Source organism: Macrobrachium nipponense, chromosome 40, assembly GCF_015104395.2.
Source record: "Macrobrachium nipponense isolate FS-2020 chromosome 40, ASM1510439v2, whole genome shotgun sequence".
Classification (NCBI taxonomy): domain Eukaryota; kingdom Metazoa; phylum Arthropoda; class Malacostraca; order Decapoda; family Palaemonidae; genus Macrobrachium; species Macrobrachium nipponense.
In genome coordinates, this window is record NC_061101.1 from 51,263,067 (window position 1) to 51,281,045 (window position 17,979).

At 44.2% G+C, this 17,979-nt stretch overlaps 1 protein-coding gene across 1 annotated transcript in view; it reads left to right on the forward strand.

Moving 5' to 3' along the window:
- Positions 1-10,564: 10,564 nt before the first annotated feature.
- Positions 10,565-17,979, forward strand: part of LOC135212161 (mediator of RNA polymerase II transcription subunit 16-like) — a 131,012-nt gene continuing 123,597 nt past the window's right edge. Inside the window, 2 exon segments of the mRNA XM_064245587.1 lie at positions 10,565-10,600; positions 10,725-10,917. Coding sequence (XP_064101657.1) covers positions 10,856-10,917 — 62 coding nt within the window. The 5' untranslated portion in view covers positions 10,565-10,600; positions 10,725-10,855.

The following is a 17,979-nucleotide window of genomic DNA, read 5'->3' on the forward strand; positions in this document are numbered from 1 at the left end:
AGGATGACACCAACACCATTAACGGACCCATCACAGCACATCTTCCAGGTATGTTTTGGCGTTTTAAGAGTGGTTTTGTCTGTTCTGTGAGTGAGACAAGCCACCAGGACGGGTAGTTGGGTGCTGGTCAGCCAACACAAAATCAGGCGGCAGTCCAGAAACATCCATCCAACATCGCAGCCTCCTTTGCCTCAACCGGGGGACGCCAGATACCTTCTCGATCTGCTGAACCTGTGGGCCTTCTCGGTTCTTCCCCCGGCGTCATTACTGCACCTTCGAGTCCCCAGGCAACCTCCCGACGCTGCTGTTGCACCCAGAGTCCTGCTTTACCGATCCGACGTTGCTGCCCCACACGTGGGCCTGCTCGGCGCCCCCGATATAGCTGCCTGTGGGCCTCCTCAATATTCAAGCATTTATGTCTGCAAGAAAACACAAATCCTTCTGCCCCAGACCCAGTTTCTCTCTGTTCAGGTAGGATACTACATATCAGTCCGCAGCCTCTGTTATAACCTGTATTTTACCTGTAATAACTTATCAGTACCCAACTACCTGCCTATCTCGCCTGTCCTCACAAGAGAAAGGAGAGGCGGCAGTATTCTCTGTGGCAGAGATATCAAGTGAGTTTTAAATTTGAGCTGCTTTGAACTGTAAATGGTTTTTATAATTTGATCTTCATTTGCTGCTCTTGTATTGTCAAAGAAGGTGCTAACCCCATACATCCCAGGATGTACTCATGAGCAGTCCCAGAAACATCACGAACATGAGTATTTTTCTGTGCTTGGCCCAGGCTCAGAATTTGGTTCGGCCTGGTCCACGTGTACAACCCAGACATTGAACAGCATGGGTCTGTTTCATTGCATTCATGGCTTAAGATCATCCAGACCCAGATATTGGCTCTGTGCTGCTCCATTCAAGCAGTGCTCTCATATACAGCATATACAGCCCAACCCAAGCTAGATTCAACCCTAGAATGTATTCGTAGGCCAACACAAATCCCAACGCAGCCTAGCTTCTGGTCAACAGTAGTCTGTTTTGTGAACTTATGACATGCATAGCTCTGGGTCGGCGTCTGCCACCGCTTCTCAGGTATTGTCTGTTTGACTTATACGCTATTTTTGTTGCTCATCAGAAGTGCTTGCAAGCTTTATCTTCTCTCCACCAATACCTGCAACCCCTCTCGCTCTCTACGAAATTCAGGGAATACCTTTCATCAGCCTTTTTCACAGGCGACAAGTTTCCTCTGAGAAGGTGACACTTCTGCATGACTGAAATCCTCTGTCTTTCCCACCGGGCAATCTTTTAGAGGAAACGATAGCAGAGTAGCCCTCATGTAGTATTCAAGGAATCCACACAAGACCTCCATTGATATTATCCATGCAACTATCTACTTGGCAGTATAGTTAGACAATCTGTTTGTCAAGTTCCTTCAGTTCCGTTCTGTTTCTATCTTAGAGGGACTAGGCTCAGAGCAACTGGAGCTTGAATCAGATTGTGTTGGTGACCATTTCCCTGGCATGTCAATTACCTAGAAGAGCAGCTTGACACCTTCTCATCTGCCCCTGCATCTTAAAGTGTTTACTCAGGTCTCTTGAGCAAGGAAAGAACCTAGTTTGGGCTTATACTTAGTTCGAAGGGTTTCGAGTAGCAATAGCTGTTTATGCTGAACTTTCACATTTTCTACAAAGAGGATATCTGTAGGCCCATGACTCTTGTCGCTTGGTTGTATAGAACAGTGGTTTGTAACATTTCTGAGTTTATGGCCCCTCTTGGAATCTTTAGTTTCTCTATGGCTCCTCGGTCCTAAACGTCATTAATGTAAAAGTACTTAAATTTTTTATCAACCCTCATGAAAATATTAATGTCTGTTGAATACACCTTTATTCTCTATTGAAAAATGTAATTCGGGAGGCACAAGGGTAGAGTTTTTGTGGCACCCTGAAATTTTCCATGATTGGTGCCTGTGCCCCACACACAAGTTCCGTACTCACGAACAATTGTCTTTACTATATACAATACCAATCGAACCGTTCCGACGTCGAGTCCGCTATACAATCTGTCAGTGCTGCCTTCTCCGATGAGGAAATCAACTTTACATATACGAAATGCAAAGATCTGATACCCAGAGGGCATTCTCAAGGAGCGATCCGCAAAGAACTTATCCTCTCACAAGAAAATATTGTATATCACTAAGTGGCTAAGGACCTGCTCGGTGGAAATCTACGCCGATGACCCCTTACAATCTGCCTCCAAAGCCCAGGCCTGCTGACCTAAGCCTACCTGCGGTGTAAACCACACGGCAGAAAATGCCTTCCAAACAGCAAAATCTCTCTCAGAAATAATTGGAAAAAACTCGGGAAAAATTGAGGAGACAAATGATAAATTATCAAGAATCTGGGACGTGATCAAAGGACTACAGGAATCCCTAAACAGTCTTAAAATGGTGGAAACAAATAACCTCACACGGATCTGGGATGCGATCAAAGGAGTGCAGGGATCGATAGAGAATCACACAGATAGCCACCAGACTCCTACGAATGCGGCATCCAGTTTTTCCTCACCTCCCAGCAACACGGAAGTGCCCCCGTCTCCTATAGACCGTTCCAAGGGACTGTTGGTCTCCCAACCTCTTCTCCCTCCCCAGTGCCTCTGGTGGAAGATATATCTCCGGTGACGATTACTAGCCCTCGTAATCCTCTCCACCCTATCTCTCCCCCCCAACCCCCCACCACGTAGATGCAGATGAAAGTGATCATGAGGGGTCTGGCGGCTGGCAGATACAAACAAGCAAAAAGAAGAGAAGAACCTCTTGTTTGGCCGCTGGACCGGAGCCCAACATTCGTGTTTCACCTCGCCCAACACCTGAGAAGAGATGTCATGTAGTAATTCACAATCTGCGCTCATCGGTGATGCTAGATGCCATAGTGGAGAGTCAAGTTTCTCACTGGCTCTGACCCACTCATCTCTCACGAACTCCCATGCAGGATTAAACATAAAGTGGCTTACAGGATTACCTGCCTATTTCAACACCGACGTTCTTAAAGGCGAGAATTTCGGTCCTAATATATTAGTTTCAAGATATAAATTATTCCCGGGATCAACCAGCCCAGAGGAACTTACTGACACTCCAACCAGGGTCATTTCCACCGCAAGTGCCAGTCAACCCCCCACGGCGAGTGACTGCCCACTCCCCCTGGCTAACCCCCCATCCACCCAAATGATCAGTGCATTCATCTCCCATCTTCGTGAGTAGCCATGGATACATTAAACATAATCTCTTGGAATATTTTTGGCCTCAAGCGGAACATTCCTCTCCTAAACATGTTCTGCAAAAACTTCAAAAGGCATCATTGCATTGCAGAAACGTCCTCTGGCCACATGACCTTGCCATCTGCGATTCAATTCATGAAGACTTCAGAACCTTCTCGACTTCATCGATTGCAAGTTACAGATCAAATCATAGCCGGTCGCCCGAAAGGGGGCCTTCCTTTTCCTGTGGCACAAATCGTTAGACAATATGATACAGGTGATGACCTACAGGAGTGACAGATTGCTGGGGCTTCAAGTGACAGTGGGGAACTCTAAAATCCCATTATTAATGTTTATATGCCATGGGAAAATAATAATTTTGATCATTACTGCATGATCCTAGGGGAGTTACACATATTATTCATGATTCTCCTGCTGATCATATTTGTATAATAGGGACCTTAATTCTCACCCCACAAAACAATTTTATAATGAACTTACTCGCTTCTGTCAAAAATCATGCTCTCCAAATTAGCAATGTAATGCTCCTCCCTCCCTCCTCCTATTCATATGTACATAATAGAGTGGACGCTATTACAACCTCCTGGCTGGACCACTGCATCACATCTCCACAGCTTCATGATTCTATTATGACCTGCAATATTCGCTATGATCTTGCAACGGGCCATGATAACATCCCATTACAAGTGTCATTCAGTACCCCATCCCTCCCTATAACCGTGAACCTCCTAACTGTTGTTTGCCCACCGGCAGTAAACTGGGATTTTAAAAACCAACTGAAAACCAGATACTTTAGGGCGACCACGGAACCAGGTTGCGGTCAATAGTTCAACCAGCAGACGCCTTACTTTGTACTAACACAAATTGTAGAAATGACCACCACAGGAGGGACCTGAATGAATTCTATTCGAACATAATCTCCGCTATGCTTGCTTCGGGCAGAACTGCCTACAGATTTCGTCAAGGTAATTCTCGTAATATACCTGGATGGAATGACTTGGTTAAAGATCTGTATACATACTCACGAGAAGTGTTTTTTAACTGTGGAGGCAAAATGGTAGGCCCAGGGAAGGGCACACTGCATTACTAATGAGAACAGGCGAGAGCGCAGGTTCAAACTTGCTCTTAAGCACTACAGGTTTAAATGAAAAACAACTAAGAGCCGATGCAAATGTCTAGAAACTTAGAATCTGGTGCTTATCCTTGTCTTTGAAAAGATTTCCAGTCCTTAAAATCCCAAAATTTAAAAAAAAAGCTATCACAGAGAGTAGGGGAAGCAGTCGGAGACGAAGCTATCGCAAGTATGTGGGGTGATCACTTCAAACAATATCCTGAATTGCATAAATGATCAAGATTCCCGAAGAGATGTAGATAATCTCCTTACTGACAACATTCAATTTCATTTTGCAGACCGTATTACGGAACGTAACATCAGTGATGCCATAAACAGCCTACCTAATAATAAATCGCCCAGCTGTGATGGTCTTCCTGCAGAGGCCTTCAAATTCTGCCATCCGATAATTTACATTTTGCTAGCTGCCCTATTCAATGCGTGCATAATGCACGGTTTCTTCCAGACTCCCTACTCTTAGTCCATTTGATACCATTAATCAAAAACAAGCTAAAGGATGCAGCTGACCCTGGCAACTACCGGCCGATTGCAATCACAACGATCGCATCGAAGATACTTGAGTCTGTTCTTCTAGTGAGACTTCTCCCCTTTCTACACACCACTGACAACCAGTTCGGGTTTAAGCAAAGCACTCACCGACACCTGCATCTACATACTGAAAGAATTGCTGAATTACTACCTATCATCAGCCTCTCTGTTTTCCTATGTTTTGAAGATGTGAGAAAAGCATTTGACAGAGTAAACTACCTGAAGCTCTTCCTGAAGCTATATAAAAGGGGCACACCCCTGTATCTAATTGGCATTTTGCATTGCTGGTTCTCCACACTCAATTCTGTGTCAAATGGGGTAACGTATTATCTTACACCTTCGGCTCCCTAAACGGGCTTCGGCAAGGGGACATTCTTTCGCCATACCTGTTTAATACGTACACAGATGCCTTGAATGTCAAACTGAATTCACTCCCAATCGGATGCACCGTCAATGAAACAACTGTAAACAACCTCTGTTACGCCGACGATATGGTTCTGGTTTGATTTCCCCATCAGCGCAAGGCTCTAAACGACTCATCGACACTTGCCGCCATATTGCAGAGGAATTTGATATAATCTACAACGAAACCAAGACCAGTGGCATGTCGCTGCTCCCGAGATCGCTTAAGCTATATGCAGAACCACAAATTTTCCTCGGAAACCATCGGCTGGAATTTGTGCACGAATTTCCGTATTTGGGTTACATTATCACCGACGACCTAAAAGATACGGCAGACATTGAACAGAGGTGTCGTAAACTATGTGCAACTGGCAACATGATTGCAAGGAGGTTTGCCTTCTGTCACCGAGACGTGAAAACTGCTGCTCTTCCGCTCGTACTGCTACAGTATCTATGGGTGTTCCCTCTGGACAAACTATACCCGAGAGACCATGAGACGCATCACTGTTGTGCACAATGACATTCTGAGACGCCTCACAAACAATCGCCGCTACCAATCCGCCACACAGATGTTCATAGAAAACCACCTGGACAATTTAAAAATCATTGTTGGGCGAACAATGTCCAGTCTGGTAACCCGAGTGAGAAACAGCAGCAACTCGCTCATACAAAGCATCCTAAGGAGTGAAGCAAGATCTAAACTGTGGGAAAGATGGAAAAATGAGGCCTTTGTCCCTAAAGGACTTAATCTCTGTATTGGCAATATGTTCATTTGCAGTTTTTGTCATTATTACATTTATTGCTGATATTTTCATTTTTCTTATTACTGTGATTACTATCAAGTTAAAGTTTTTTTTTTACATTCAATTTTTGTATTTAGCCCTCTGGACCTGAATGCTGTAACCACCTAAGGTGTTTAGTTGAAATTTAAGTTATATAATTTGTGCCCTAACTGTTATTACTCTCAATGCATATTTTTTTTCTCACCAATATTATAACTGTTATTACCAGTATTATGATTACTAGCTTTTATGCTACCTCAGCTGTTTTGTGGATAAGTCGCCGGATTATTCATTTTCTTTTTCTTTTTTATCATGTCTCATGTATCTAGATTGTGTATGTTACTGTCTGTATTTTTTGTATATTCAATGTATATGGCCCTGAGCTGAAATAAAGCATATTATTATTTTTTTTTAGTTTATTTTTTTTTTTTTTGCTCTGTCACAGTCCTCCAATTCGACTGGGTGGTATTTATAGTGTGGGGTTCCGGGTTGCATCCTGCCTCCTTAGGAGTCCATCACTTTCTTACTATGTGTGCCGTTTCTAGGATCACACTCTTCTGCATTAGTCCTGGAGCTACTTCAGCCTCTAGTTTTTCTAGATTCCTTTTCAGGGATCTTGGGATCGTGCCTAGTGCTCCTATGATTATGGTACGATTTCCACTGGCATATCCCATATCCTTCTTATTTCTATTTTCAGATCTTGATACTTATCCATTTTTTTCCCTCTCTTTCTCTTCAACTCTGGTGTCCCATGGTATTGCGACATCAATGAGTGATACTTTCTTCTGACTTTGTCAATCAACGTCACGTCTGGTCTGTTTGCACCGTATCACCCTATCCGTTCTGATACCATAGTCCCAGAGGATCTTTGCCTGATCGTTTTCTATCACTCCTTCAGGTTTGGTGCTCGTACACTTATTACTGCAAGGTAGCTGATGTTTCTTGCACAGGCTCCAGTGGAGGGCTTTTGCCACTGAATCATGCCTCTTTTTGTACTGGTTCTGTGCAAGTGCCGGGCATTCACTTGCTATGTGGTTTATGGTTTCATTTTTCGTATTGCACTTCCTACATATGGGAGAGATGTTATTTCCGTCTACCGTTCTTTGAACATATCTGGTTCTTAGGGCCTGATCTTGTGCCGCTGTTATCATTCCTTCAGTTTCCTTCTTTAGCTCTCCCCTCTGTAGCCATTGCCAATTGTCATCGCTGGCTAGTTCTTTAGTCTGTCTCATGTATTGTCCGTGCATTGGTTTGTTGTGCCAGTCCTCTGTTCTGTCTGTCTTTCTCCTGTCTCTGTATATTTCTGGGTCTTCGTCTACTTTTATTAGTCCCTCTTCCCATGCACTCTTGAGCCATTCGTCTTCACTGGTTTTCAGATATTGCCCCCCCGCCCAGTGCTCTGTTTTCGATGTTGACGCAGTCCTCTATACTTAGTAGTCCTCTCCCTCCTTCCTTTCGTGTTATGTATAGTCTGTCCGTATTTGCTCTTGGGTTTAGTGCTTTGTGTATTGTCATATGTTTCCTGGTTTTCTGACTATGGTGCGGAGTTCTGCCTTCGTCCATTCCACTATTCCTGCGCTGTATCTGATTACTGGCACTGCCCATGTGTTTATGGCTTTTATCATATTTCCGGCGTTGAGTTTTGACTTGAGTATCGCCTTGAGTCTCTGCATATATTCTTTCGATGTGTCCTTCATCTCTTGGTGTTTTATATCCCCTCCTTCCCCATTATTCCCAGGTATTTGTATCCTGTCTCATCTATGTGTTTGATGTTGCTCCATGGTAGCTTTATCCTTCAGTTCTCGTTACTTTGCCTTTTTGTATGTTGACTAAGGCGCATTTTTCTATTCCAAACTCCATCCTGATGTCCCCAGATACAAACCTTACAGTCTGGATTAGGGTATCTATTTCCTTGATGCTCTTACCATACAGCTTGATGTCGTCCATGAACATCAGATGGTTGATTCTGTTGCCTCTTTTCTTGAGTTGGTACCCGGCATCCATCTTCTGTAGTACTTTTGTCATGGGAATCATGGCTACTACGAAGAGTAGTGGGGACAGTGAGTCGCACTGGAAGATCCCTCTCCTGATATTAACCTCTGCTAGTCTTATTCCAGAGCTTGTAAGTATTGTATTCCAGTTGCGCATTGTATTTTTGAGGAAGCTGATGGTATTTTCCTCTGCCCCATATATTTTCAGGCATTCTATTAGCCATGTGTGTGGTATCATGTCGAAGGCTTTCTTATAGTCTATCCATGCCATGCTTAGGTTGGTTTTCCTTCTCCTACTGTTCTTCATTACCATTTTGTCTATCAGGAGCTGGTCTTTTGTGCCCTACACTTCCTTCTGCAGCCTTTCTGTTGGTGGGGGATGGTGTTTGTCTCCTCTAGGTAGTTGTATAGCCTTTCACTATGATACCTGTTTAGTAACTTCCACATTATTGGTAGGCAGGTGATAGGCCTGTAGTTACTGGCTATATTTCCCTTACTCTTGTCTTTTTGTACTAAGGATGTTCTTCCTGTGGTCATCCATTTGGGTGCTTGGTGATTTGAAATACAATGCTGGAGTTGTTTCTGCTATTCGTGGGTGTAGGGCCTTGAAGTTTTTGAGCCAGTATCCATGGACTTCATCGGGACCTGGGGCTTTCCAGTTTGCCATTTTCTTTAGTTGGTTGTGTCTGACTGTGTCTGTCGTGATCTCTGTGAATCTTTGTTTTATTCTCCCTGTTTCTTCTTCCTTTTCCTTGACTTCCTGGAGCCATGTTGCATGTTTGTTGTGTGATACCGGATTGCTCCATATGTTTTCCCAGAGTCTCTTACTTGGTTCGGCTTCAGGAATTTCTGGGTGGTTGTCTTCCCGCCCTCTTAGTGGCTGTATAGATTATTATTATTATTATATATTATTATTATTATTATTATTATTATTATTATATTGATTATTATTATTATTATTATTATTATTATTATTATTATTATTATTATTATTATTATTATTATTATTATTATTATTATTATTATTATTATTATATTGCGGTTTTCCAACCACTGTTGTTGCTTTCTCAGGTCCAACAGAATCAGTACACAACTACCTGCTGTCTCATAGTTGGTTCTTTGGAGAAGTGGCACAAGGGAAAATCTGGTCTCTATCTCCCATCTGTGTTCCTCTGACTGCTCAGCTCTCTGAACATCCTCTCATTGACAAGTGGGAGAGTGAGTGTTAAGTATTACTGTCCATCATGGTGTATTGATACCTTTGACCTGAATTTCTTGTTCTTTTATACAAATAGACATATATCAACTGAGTGTGTGGCTTAGTGAACCCCACACTGGCATAGAGCCTATCGGCCTCTCACATCGGATGGCAGACTGTATAGAAGGTTACAAGAAGATACCCTTGCGTGCTCAATGTACTTGACTTGGAAGCTGTTGTTGCAGTCTCTTGCCTTGACAAAGACCGCTCGGGATGTGACACATTTTTAGCCGCAGATCTCAGTCCTCCTAGAACAATTTCAGTCTTGCTCTGCGAGACAAACCTTCCACCATGGGAGTAAGTCTCCGTTTGAAATATGTTCAACTATAGATCAAAGTTCATAAATTCAAACGCTATCAGCTAATTTTAAAATTATGGATTCTAACAAACTATAGGTATAAAATCATTTAAACTAATTCTGATGAATTCGAAAGATTCTTACATTTGATGTCATCCTATTAATGTGCTGTCTTGGCTAAAAAGACTGATGGGTATTCCTTTACTCAGTAATTCAATATCTCATAATCATTCAGCTATTTACGCATTCATAGAAAATGAATGCATATTAGTAAAGTAAAAAATAAAATGTAAAAAGCTTTACTTTAAGCAATAAAGAGAAAGGTAAATTTGGGAGTACTAACTGATAAATACCTGAATTTGGCAGATCAGATATTAAATGCAGTTATAACAGAACTCTACCACCTAGGAAATGTAGCCTTCATAAAGACATAAAAGACATACTAGTCCTGGTACCCTAGATTAACTGAGAAAAATGAAATTGAACAATTCTGTTTTGAGAAGTACACTCTTGTCGGCAACATGGGTGCAATAACATTTTCAATCGATTATTTAATGCTGTAATAATGGAATAGGTAGTTCTATGCTGGATTTTTTCATTTCATTGCATCGTTTCTTGTATATTCTACAAAAAATACTCTCGCCTTCCCTTTCCAATCTTGTATTATTCTACTTTTTTAGCATTCTTTAACATTATGTTACTGTGGTATATTTTTTCAACAATACTATATATTCTCCTTACTCCATTTATGTTAACACCACACATCCTTTTGATTTTTTATATTTTTTTCTTTTTAATTTTTGGATTGACATGCCTCCTAGAGGCAAAGAGTGCATATTTTAGAGCCGTTGTAAAGCCTAAGCTCCAGCGAAAAGTAATAGAACTGTAAACAACATTTGGTAGTCTTCTATTGTAATTCGTAAATACATGACGGAAAGATAGGTTTATATCATAGAAATATTGCTTATATATTCATATTTGAGTAGTATAACGTAATTTCTGTGCTTTATAATTCACACGAACCGATTTATCGCAAAAAACCATCAAATTTATCATATTTTTACAGTAAAACTTGACGTCGATAGAAGACGCCATACGGCGGTAGGTTGAACGGCTGTGACGGGTTGGCAGACGAGCTGTGAAAATTGCAAGCTTTTCCATGGATATTTTGCTCAGTACCTGAACTCTGTGATAAATATGGATCATATCTATACCGTTGGCGAAAAGCGGAGCTTAGATGAGGGACAGTCATTATCATCGTAAGTAGCCAAGCTTGTTACAGGTTACGTTTGATCAGAGGTCCTATCCTTTTCGGCTAAGGTACGTCAAGATACGCTACCCTAAGTCCAGCTCTTAGGTTCAGGGTTAAGCTGAAAATGTATTTAGATTAACTCATATGTGTATTTTTAGAGTCGACAAAATAAGACATTTGGTGAAAATGGGTCAAATCTACTAACCTCTCCTAGATTGCTGTGACCTGACGTAACCTGACTGAGCTACTAGGGTAAACGACCTGGCCGCTACATGTTGGCTCGCAGATATTGGCCTCAGATAAACCACGGGTAGTTTACAGATCCTACACTTCCAAAACCATTACCGCAAATAACAAAATGCATAGAATAAAAGTTGTCCAGAATTCCAAAATATAGGCTACCCGAAAAGTCACTTATCCGACCAATTTACACCAAAATACCATCCGCTGATATTTCACGTGATAAGTAAATTTTTCTAAGTACCCACTTGATGTGAAGGCTGACACGGCGGTCAGAGCTCCTGTAGTTCCGCCACGGCCTTACTGTAACCCCTGTGGCTAGCGCGCGCAGCGCAACATTACCTCTTGCCAGAACATGCCGTGCTTGCCAAGAATCTTTAAATATGCGGATAAGGCGCAAAATGCTGTGCCATCACGGCCTTACTGACAGCACACATAAATCGATCGTCTGCGGATATGTAGTCGCTCCTAAACCACTTTTCACTTGATATTTGATTGGGGAAACAACAGTACAATTGAATTTTGTTCATGAAGCTTACCTGTCAGAATATATATACTATATATAGCTGTATTCTCCGAAGTCCTACAGAATTTCAAAACTTATGACACACGTAGTGGGAGTCAGGTGGTTAGTACACGGATGTAGTCCAACTCATCCCATCGCCAAGTCGGCCCATTGTGACTACCAACTCGGTCCATTGCCAACTCGGCCCACTACCAGCTCGGCCCACTATGTACCAACTCGGCCCACATCCAAATTACTTTGTTAAAGCTATTTTTTATTATTATTACTATTGTGTGTTATTTTCTTTTATTGTGTTTTGTTCTCTCTTTCGAGATTAGACCTGAGAAAGGTCTCGTTTATCTCTTGCCAAGTAACCTTGTAAATAAATCTCTGAGGTAAGTGAAACACAGTTTGAAAATAGAAAGAGTAGTCTTTATAAATAACATATTGATAAAAGTAAAACACATTGCTAAAAGCTTCTAAAAATAATAATGTAGATATTAAAAAACATAGATGGCAATATGATGAGAAACTGCCTTCAGTAATTGTTTGGCAGATCTTTCATCATTATTATATCCATCCCATAGTTTTACAAGTTGGCCGTGATGTTATTATACTTATGTTGCTGCTTTCTTATAACCTTCCCCTCTGACAGCAGCCGAACCTGTAAATTAACTATCTTTGCCTCATTATGTAGGAGCTTTAAAAGTAATAAAAATTTAAGGTTGATCCAAGTGTCATTAGATAGTAGCTTAAGTGATCATCTGTGGCAAATATCAAATGCCGTCTTTCTCCAAACAGTAATGGTCAGCCATGTTGTCCTAGCTGCTTGAAGTCTAGCAGTAGGTTTGTAACCATATCAATTATATAAGCTATGGTTCAGTTTCGAGAATTATTCAAAGCCTTGAACACATTTATGAAACACCTATTACAATGAAACAAACAATGAGACACTTAAGTGCTTGTATAAAGAAGGTTCCTAACCAGTCTTCTCTCTCTCTCTCATCTCTCTCTCTCTCTCTCTCTCTCTCTCTCTCTCTGTATGTGCATGTGTGAGTGTGCGTGTGTGTGTGTGTTTGTATCCCCTCCATCCGGTCCCCTCTCTATCAGTATTTCTTTCTTTTCAAACAATTATAACAACCAAATAATTTAAAATTTTATGGAAACGATTTGTCCTATAATTGTTTCTAAATGCAGTTGTTATTATAGTCATTAAATAATGTTTGGAAAGGAATAATAAAACCTTTACACCTATCATTGCGTAAATATTTGCTGTGCATGTGTTCAGCAGTAGGCTATTTCAAATATACATTTGAAGAAAGTAAAGATACAGAAAAGTACTAAGAACTTATTCAGTGTATGTGGAAGAAAAGAAAAGGAAAGCAAGATTGACGAAAATCTGGGCGACTTCATCTGATCTGATCTGACCTGTCAAAAATGGGCTGAGTTGGCACAGGCAATAGGCCGAGTTGGCTATCACAAATAGGCCGACTTGCACAGGCGATGGGCCCGAGTTGGTTACATTGAATGGGCCGACTTGGTTTTTTTTTTTATGGGCCGAGTTGGACCTATACCTTAGTCCACATTCCCCGCCGCTGGGAGGCGTGTATCAGGAAACCATTCCCATTTTCTATTCAGATTTTCTCTGCCGCCAGTACTGTCAACACCTGTTTTCAGTACCTCCGTCTTAGGATTTTAAAACTTCTTTGCTACTTAAGTATCCTGATTGTCTTTTGGTTATTGAACTTGGATTTGTGGCTAGGCACACGCTATTTGTGGACTGTTCTTGATTTTGGCTTGATTTTTCCTTTAACTAAGATGTCTGGGTCTAGTTCGGCTAGTGTCAGAGTGTGTTGTATGGAAGAATGTAAGGTGAGGCTACCGAAGGCTTCGGTAGACCCCCACACAGTATGCACGAGTTGTAGGGGACATGTGTGTATGATTGATGATCGTTGTAAGGAGTGTGAAAGTTTGTCTGATTCGGGTTGGAAGGCGTATGAGTCCTATGTGCGCAAGTTAGAGCGTGATAGGATCAGGAGGTCTTCCTCCAAGAGTGTGTCAGGCAGTAGGCATCAGGGCAGTAATGTTTCTCCTGCTAACCCTCCAGTAGATTTTGCAACTCCTAAACCTGTAGTGTTGCCTTCGGGCCCTGAAATGGTGTCTGTGGAGGGTAATGCCCTGTCAGTGATTCTAGAGTCTTTACGTAATCTAGAATCCAAAGTGCTCGCCTTGGAAGGTAGAAGTGATAATAGTGCAGTGTTGTGGAGGAGGCGTCAGATCGGCCCTATAATGCCTCTAGGCCTTGACCTCTGCCGGACTCCCAGGAATCAGGGAGTGGGCAAATCGAAAGCCGAAGGAGGGTTATGGGGGCTCCCCACCGATCTGGCGTCCCTTCGGCAGTACCTGTTGACCAGCCCCTTCCCAGGCTTCGCCAAGGAGCTGTGCTCGTGCGCGTCTCCTCGTCCTCCGAGGCGTCCTCCTCGCGCAAGGGGTGGAGCTCTCGGACGGACTCTCGCCCGTTGAAGAGGAGCTTCAGAGAGCAGGATGCATCACGTCCTTTCTCTCCTGCTGTTTTGCGGTCCTCCCCGGAAAGTTTTATTGCCTTTCCTCCGCAGAAGAGGACCAGGACATCTTCCGATGATGACGTTTTTGAGCGCCCCAGTCGCTCCAGGGATCGCACTATTGCGGTTCCTGTGAGAAGGAAGAAGGCATCTCCTCGCCCCTCGTCTTCTCACAGGATCAGCCCTTCCCCTGAGAAGGAGTCTTCTCCGACCGAGAAGATCATCCGTTCTATGCAGCAACAGCTTGCTTCGTTGCTGGCCAAGAGGGAGGCAGAGCCGCGTCGGAGGAGGAAGGATGATAGACTGCCTATCAAGAGGTCCAGACAGTCTCGCTCGTCTCTTTCTCCTGTTTCGTCGCCCTCTGAATTTCGTGCGGCTCCCCAGCGGTTGTCTAGAGGGCGCGAGGAACATCTCCCCAAATGTTCTTCTGTCGAGAAGGAGGAACGTCGTCACTCTCGTAGCAAGGATTGTTTTCCTGTTCGTCAAGACGCTCCCCTCTCCTCTCTTTGTGACGCTCCGTATGGGGATCGTGACGTTCGCTCTGCTGCTAGGCAGGATGTCGTTCAAGCTGCTAAGCTGCTTCGCTTAGTCAAGCAGCTCGTCAAGACGCACCCCGCTTGTCCCTGAGGGACGCTCCGTATGCTGCCAAGCATGATGCTCGTTCGGCTGCGAAGCAGGACGCTCCTCGAGCTGCTAAGCTTCGTCAGGACACTTTTCTGGATGTTTCTGAGGACGCTCGTCAGGACGCTGGCATGGACGCTCGGACGCTCTTCAAGATGCTTCTCAAGACGCCCGCCGTCAACAGGACGTTCGTCAAGACAACTGTCAAGACGTGCTTCAAGAGGACTTCGCAACTGCTCCTGAGCCTTTGGAAGACACTCAGCCTTGTGCTCAGAGCTTGTCTTTTCAGCTGCGATCTGCATTGAAAATTGGCCCTAAAGGTCTTGTACCTCTCCCTTCGGTAGTCTCGTCTGTCGCTCCTGCGGAAGAGGGAGATGTTAGCAGTTCGTCGGAGGTAGCAGACGAAGAGCAACCTTCGACTTCAGCGTCTTCGGACTATCAGGTCTTGGCCAACCTCCTACGTGCTTTGTTTGGAGACAAGTTCCAACCCTCGGCCCCTCGCTCTCCTCCTTCTCAGTTTTCTTCTTCGAAAGCCAGTAAAGCTCCGGATTTTGTGAAGATGAACACTTCTCTTTCGACCAAGAGAGCTTTTAAGAAGTTAACTGATTGGATGGAATCGAGGAAAGCACAAGGCAAGACCTCTTTTGCCCTGCCTCCTTCAAGACTCAACGACAAAGCAGGGATATGGTACGAGACAGGAGAGGATGTTGGACTGAGAGTTCCCTCCTCTGCTCAAGGCGACTTTGCCAGCCTGGTTGACGCCCCAAGGAGGTCTCTCCTTTTGTCGGCGAAGGTGTCTTGGACACCTTCGGAATTAGATCACCATCTTAAAGGACTCTTCCGGACGATGGAGGTATTTAACTTTTTTGGACCAGTGTCTGGGAGTCCTGGGGGAGCTGTCCAGCATTCTTGCGTGTATGGACAAGGCGGTCAGGGATGGTTCGGAGGAGCTGGCTTCGCACTTTGGTACAGGGCTCTTGAAAAAGAGAGCGCTGTTCTGCAACTTCACTGCGAAGTCTGTTTCTCCCTCGCAGAGGGCAGAGTTACTGTTCGCCCCTCTTTCGAGCCATCTCTTTCCCCAGGCTATAATCAAGGATCTGGCTGTCAGCCTGCAAGAGAAGGCTACACAAGACCTTCTAGCTCAGTCTTCTAGACGTCCTGCAGTTCCTTCGACGTCTCTCGCTTCCAAGAAGCAGAAGCACTTTCGAGGCGGAGCTTCCTCGAGACTGGCTCCTCGAGAAAGAGGCCTTCCCAGAGGCAAAGCCCCTTCCAAACTCAGGGGAAAGAAGTGAGCCTTCAGTCCTTCAGGCACCAGTAGGAGCCAGGCTTCGTTCGTTTGCGAAAGCCTGGAGAGAGATAGATGCAGACAGCTGGTCGCTCAACGTCATCGAGCAAGGATACAAGATCCCTTTCCTGAAGCCTCCTCCGCTGTGCACGACACCCAGGGATCTGTCACCCTCTTACCATCGGGAGAAGCAGCAAATTCTTTACGATCTGCTCGAGCAAATGCTTGAAAAGAGAGCGATGGAACAGGTCTTAGACCTAGAATCCCCGGGCTTCTACAACAGGTTATTCCTGGTGCCGAAACAGTCGGGAGGATGGCGACCAGTGTTAGACGTAAGCAGTTTGAACCTTTTTGTGGAGAAGCAAAGGTTCAAGATGGAGACGCCTCAGTCAGTTCTTGGGGCCTTAAGACCAGGCGACTGGATGGTATCCTTAGATCTTCAGGACGCTTATTTTCACGTCCCGATCCATCCACAGTCGATGAAGTACCTGCGGTTTGTCCTGAAAGGGAAAGTTTACCAATTCAGGGCACTTTGCTTCGGGTTGAGCACGGCCCCCCATGATCTTCACGGTTTTAATGAAGAACGTGGCGAGGTGGCTTCATCTTGCAAACGTCAGGATCTCTCTGTATCTAGACGACTGGCTCATTCGATCGTCTTCGAAGGCTCGGTGTCTGAAGGACCTTCACTCAACTTTAACTTTGGCAAAGTCCCTGGGACTGCTGGTAAATTTCGAAAAGTCCCATCTGATCCCGACGCAGTCCATTGTGTATCTGGGGATTCAGATGGATTCAGTGGCTTTTCGGGCTTTTCCGTCCCAGGAACGTCAGCAGCAAGGCTTAAACAAAGTGTCAGCCTTCCTGAGGAAAGAAACATGCTCGGTGAGGGAATGGAAGAGTCTGCTGGGGACCATTTCCTCGCTGGAGAAGTTTGTTTCCCTGGGGAGACTGCACCTCAGACCTCTCCAGTTTTTCCTAGCGGAGAGCTGGGAGGACAAGGAGAATCTCGATGCGATCTTGAAGATATCAAGAGAAGTAAAGGATCACCTAAGGTGGTGGCTCGATCCTGCAGAGCTGTCGGAGGGATTTTCCCTCAAGCTTCAGAGCCTTGACCTAGTGTTGTTCTCCGACGCGTCCACCGCGGGGTGGGAAGCAACACTAGGGGGGGGAAGAAGTGTCAGGCACCTGGAGAGGGGAACAGGGTTCCTGGCACATAAACCTCAAAGAGCTGGCAGCCATCTATGTGGCGCTCCAGTTCTTCCAAGACAAAGTCTCACATCGGCCATCTATGTGGCGCTCCAGTTCTTCCAAGACAAAGTCTCACATCAAGTAGTCTGAACCACCTTTCTCTGAATTGTAATCCTCTACAAATGACTTCCAGTTTGTATATCCCGGGAAAAAATTTAGTTTTGTACATGAACTTCCCATGACAGATATATACTTAGCTATAGTCTCCGACGTTCCCGACAGAATTTCAAATCTCGCGGCACACGCGACAGGTAGGTCAGGTGGTCTACCTTACCCGCCGCTGGGTGGCGGATGTACGAACCACTCCCTTAAGCAAGCTTGTCAGATTTTTCTCTGTCGCGGGAACGATAACAACTGTTGTCGGTTTCCTCTCGATAGTTTTTCGATTCTCGCTTGCCTGGAGTTATTTTGGACTTCTTTTGGTGACGTATTCGCTTTGTTTGGCTTGGCATACGCGGATTGTGGACCGGTTTGATTTTGAGTTTGATTTTCTTTAACGATGTCTGATCTAGAATCGGTAGTTAAAACTTCGGTGTTGTTTAGGGTTTGCGTGAATGAAGGATGTAAGGTGAGGTTGCCGAAAGCTTCGGTAGACCCCCACACGGATTTGCA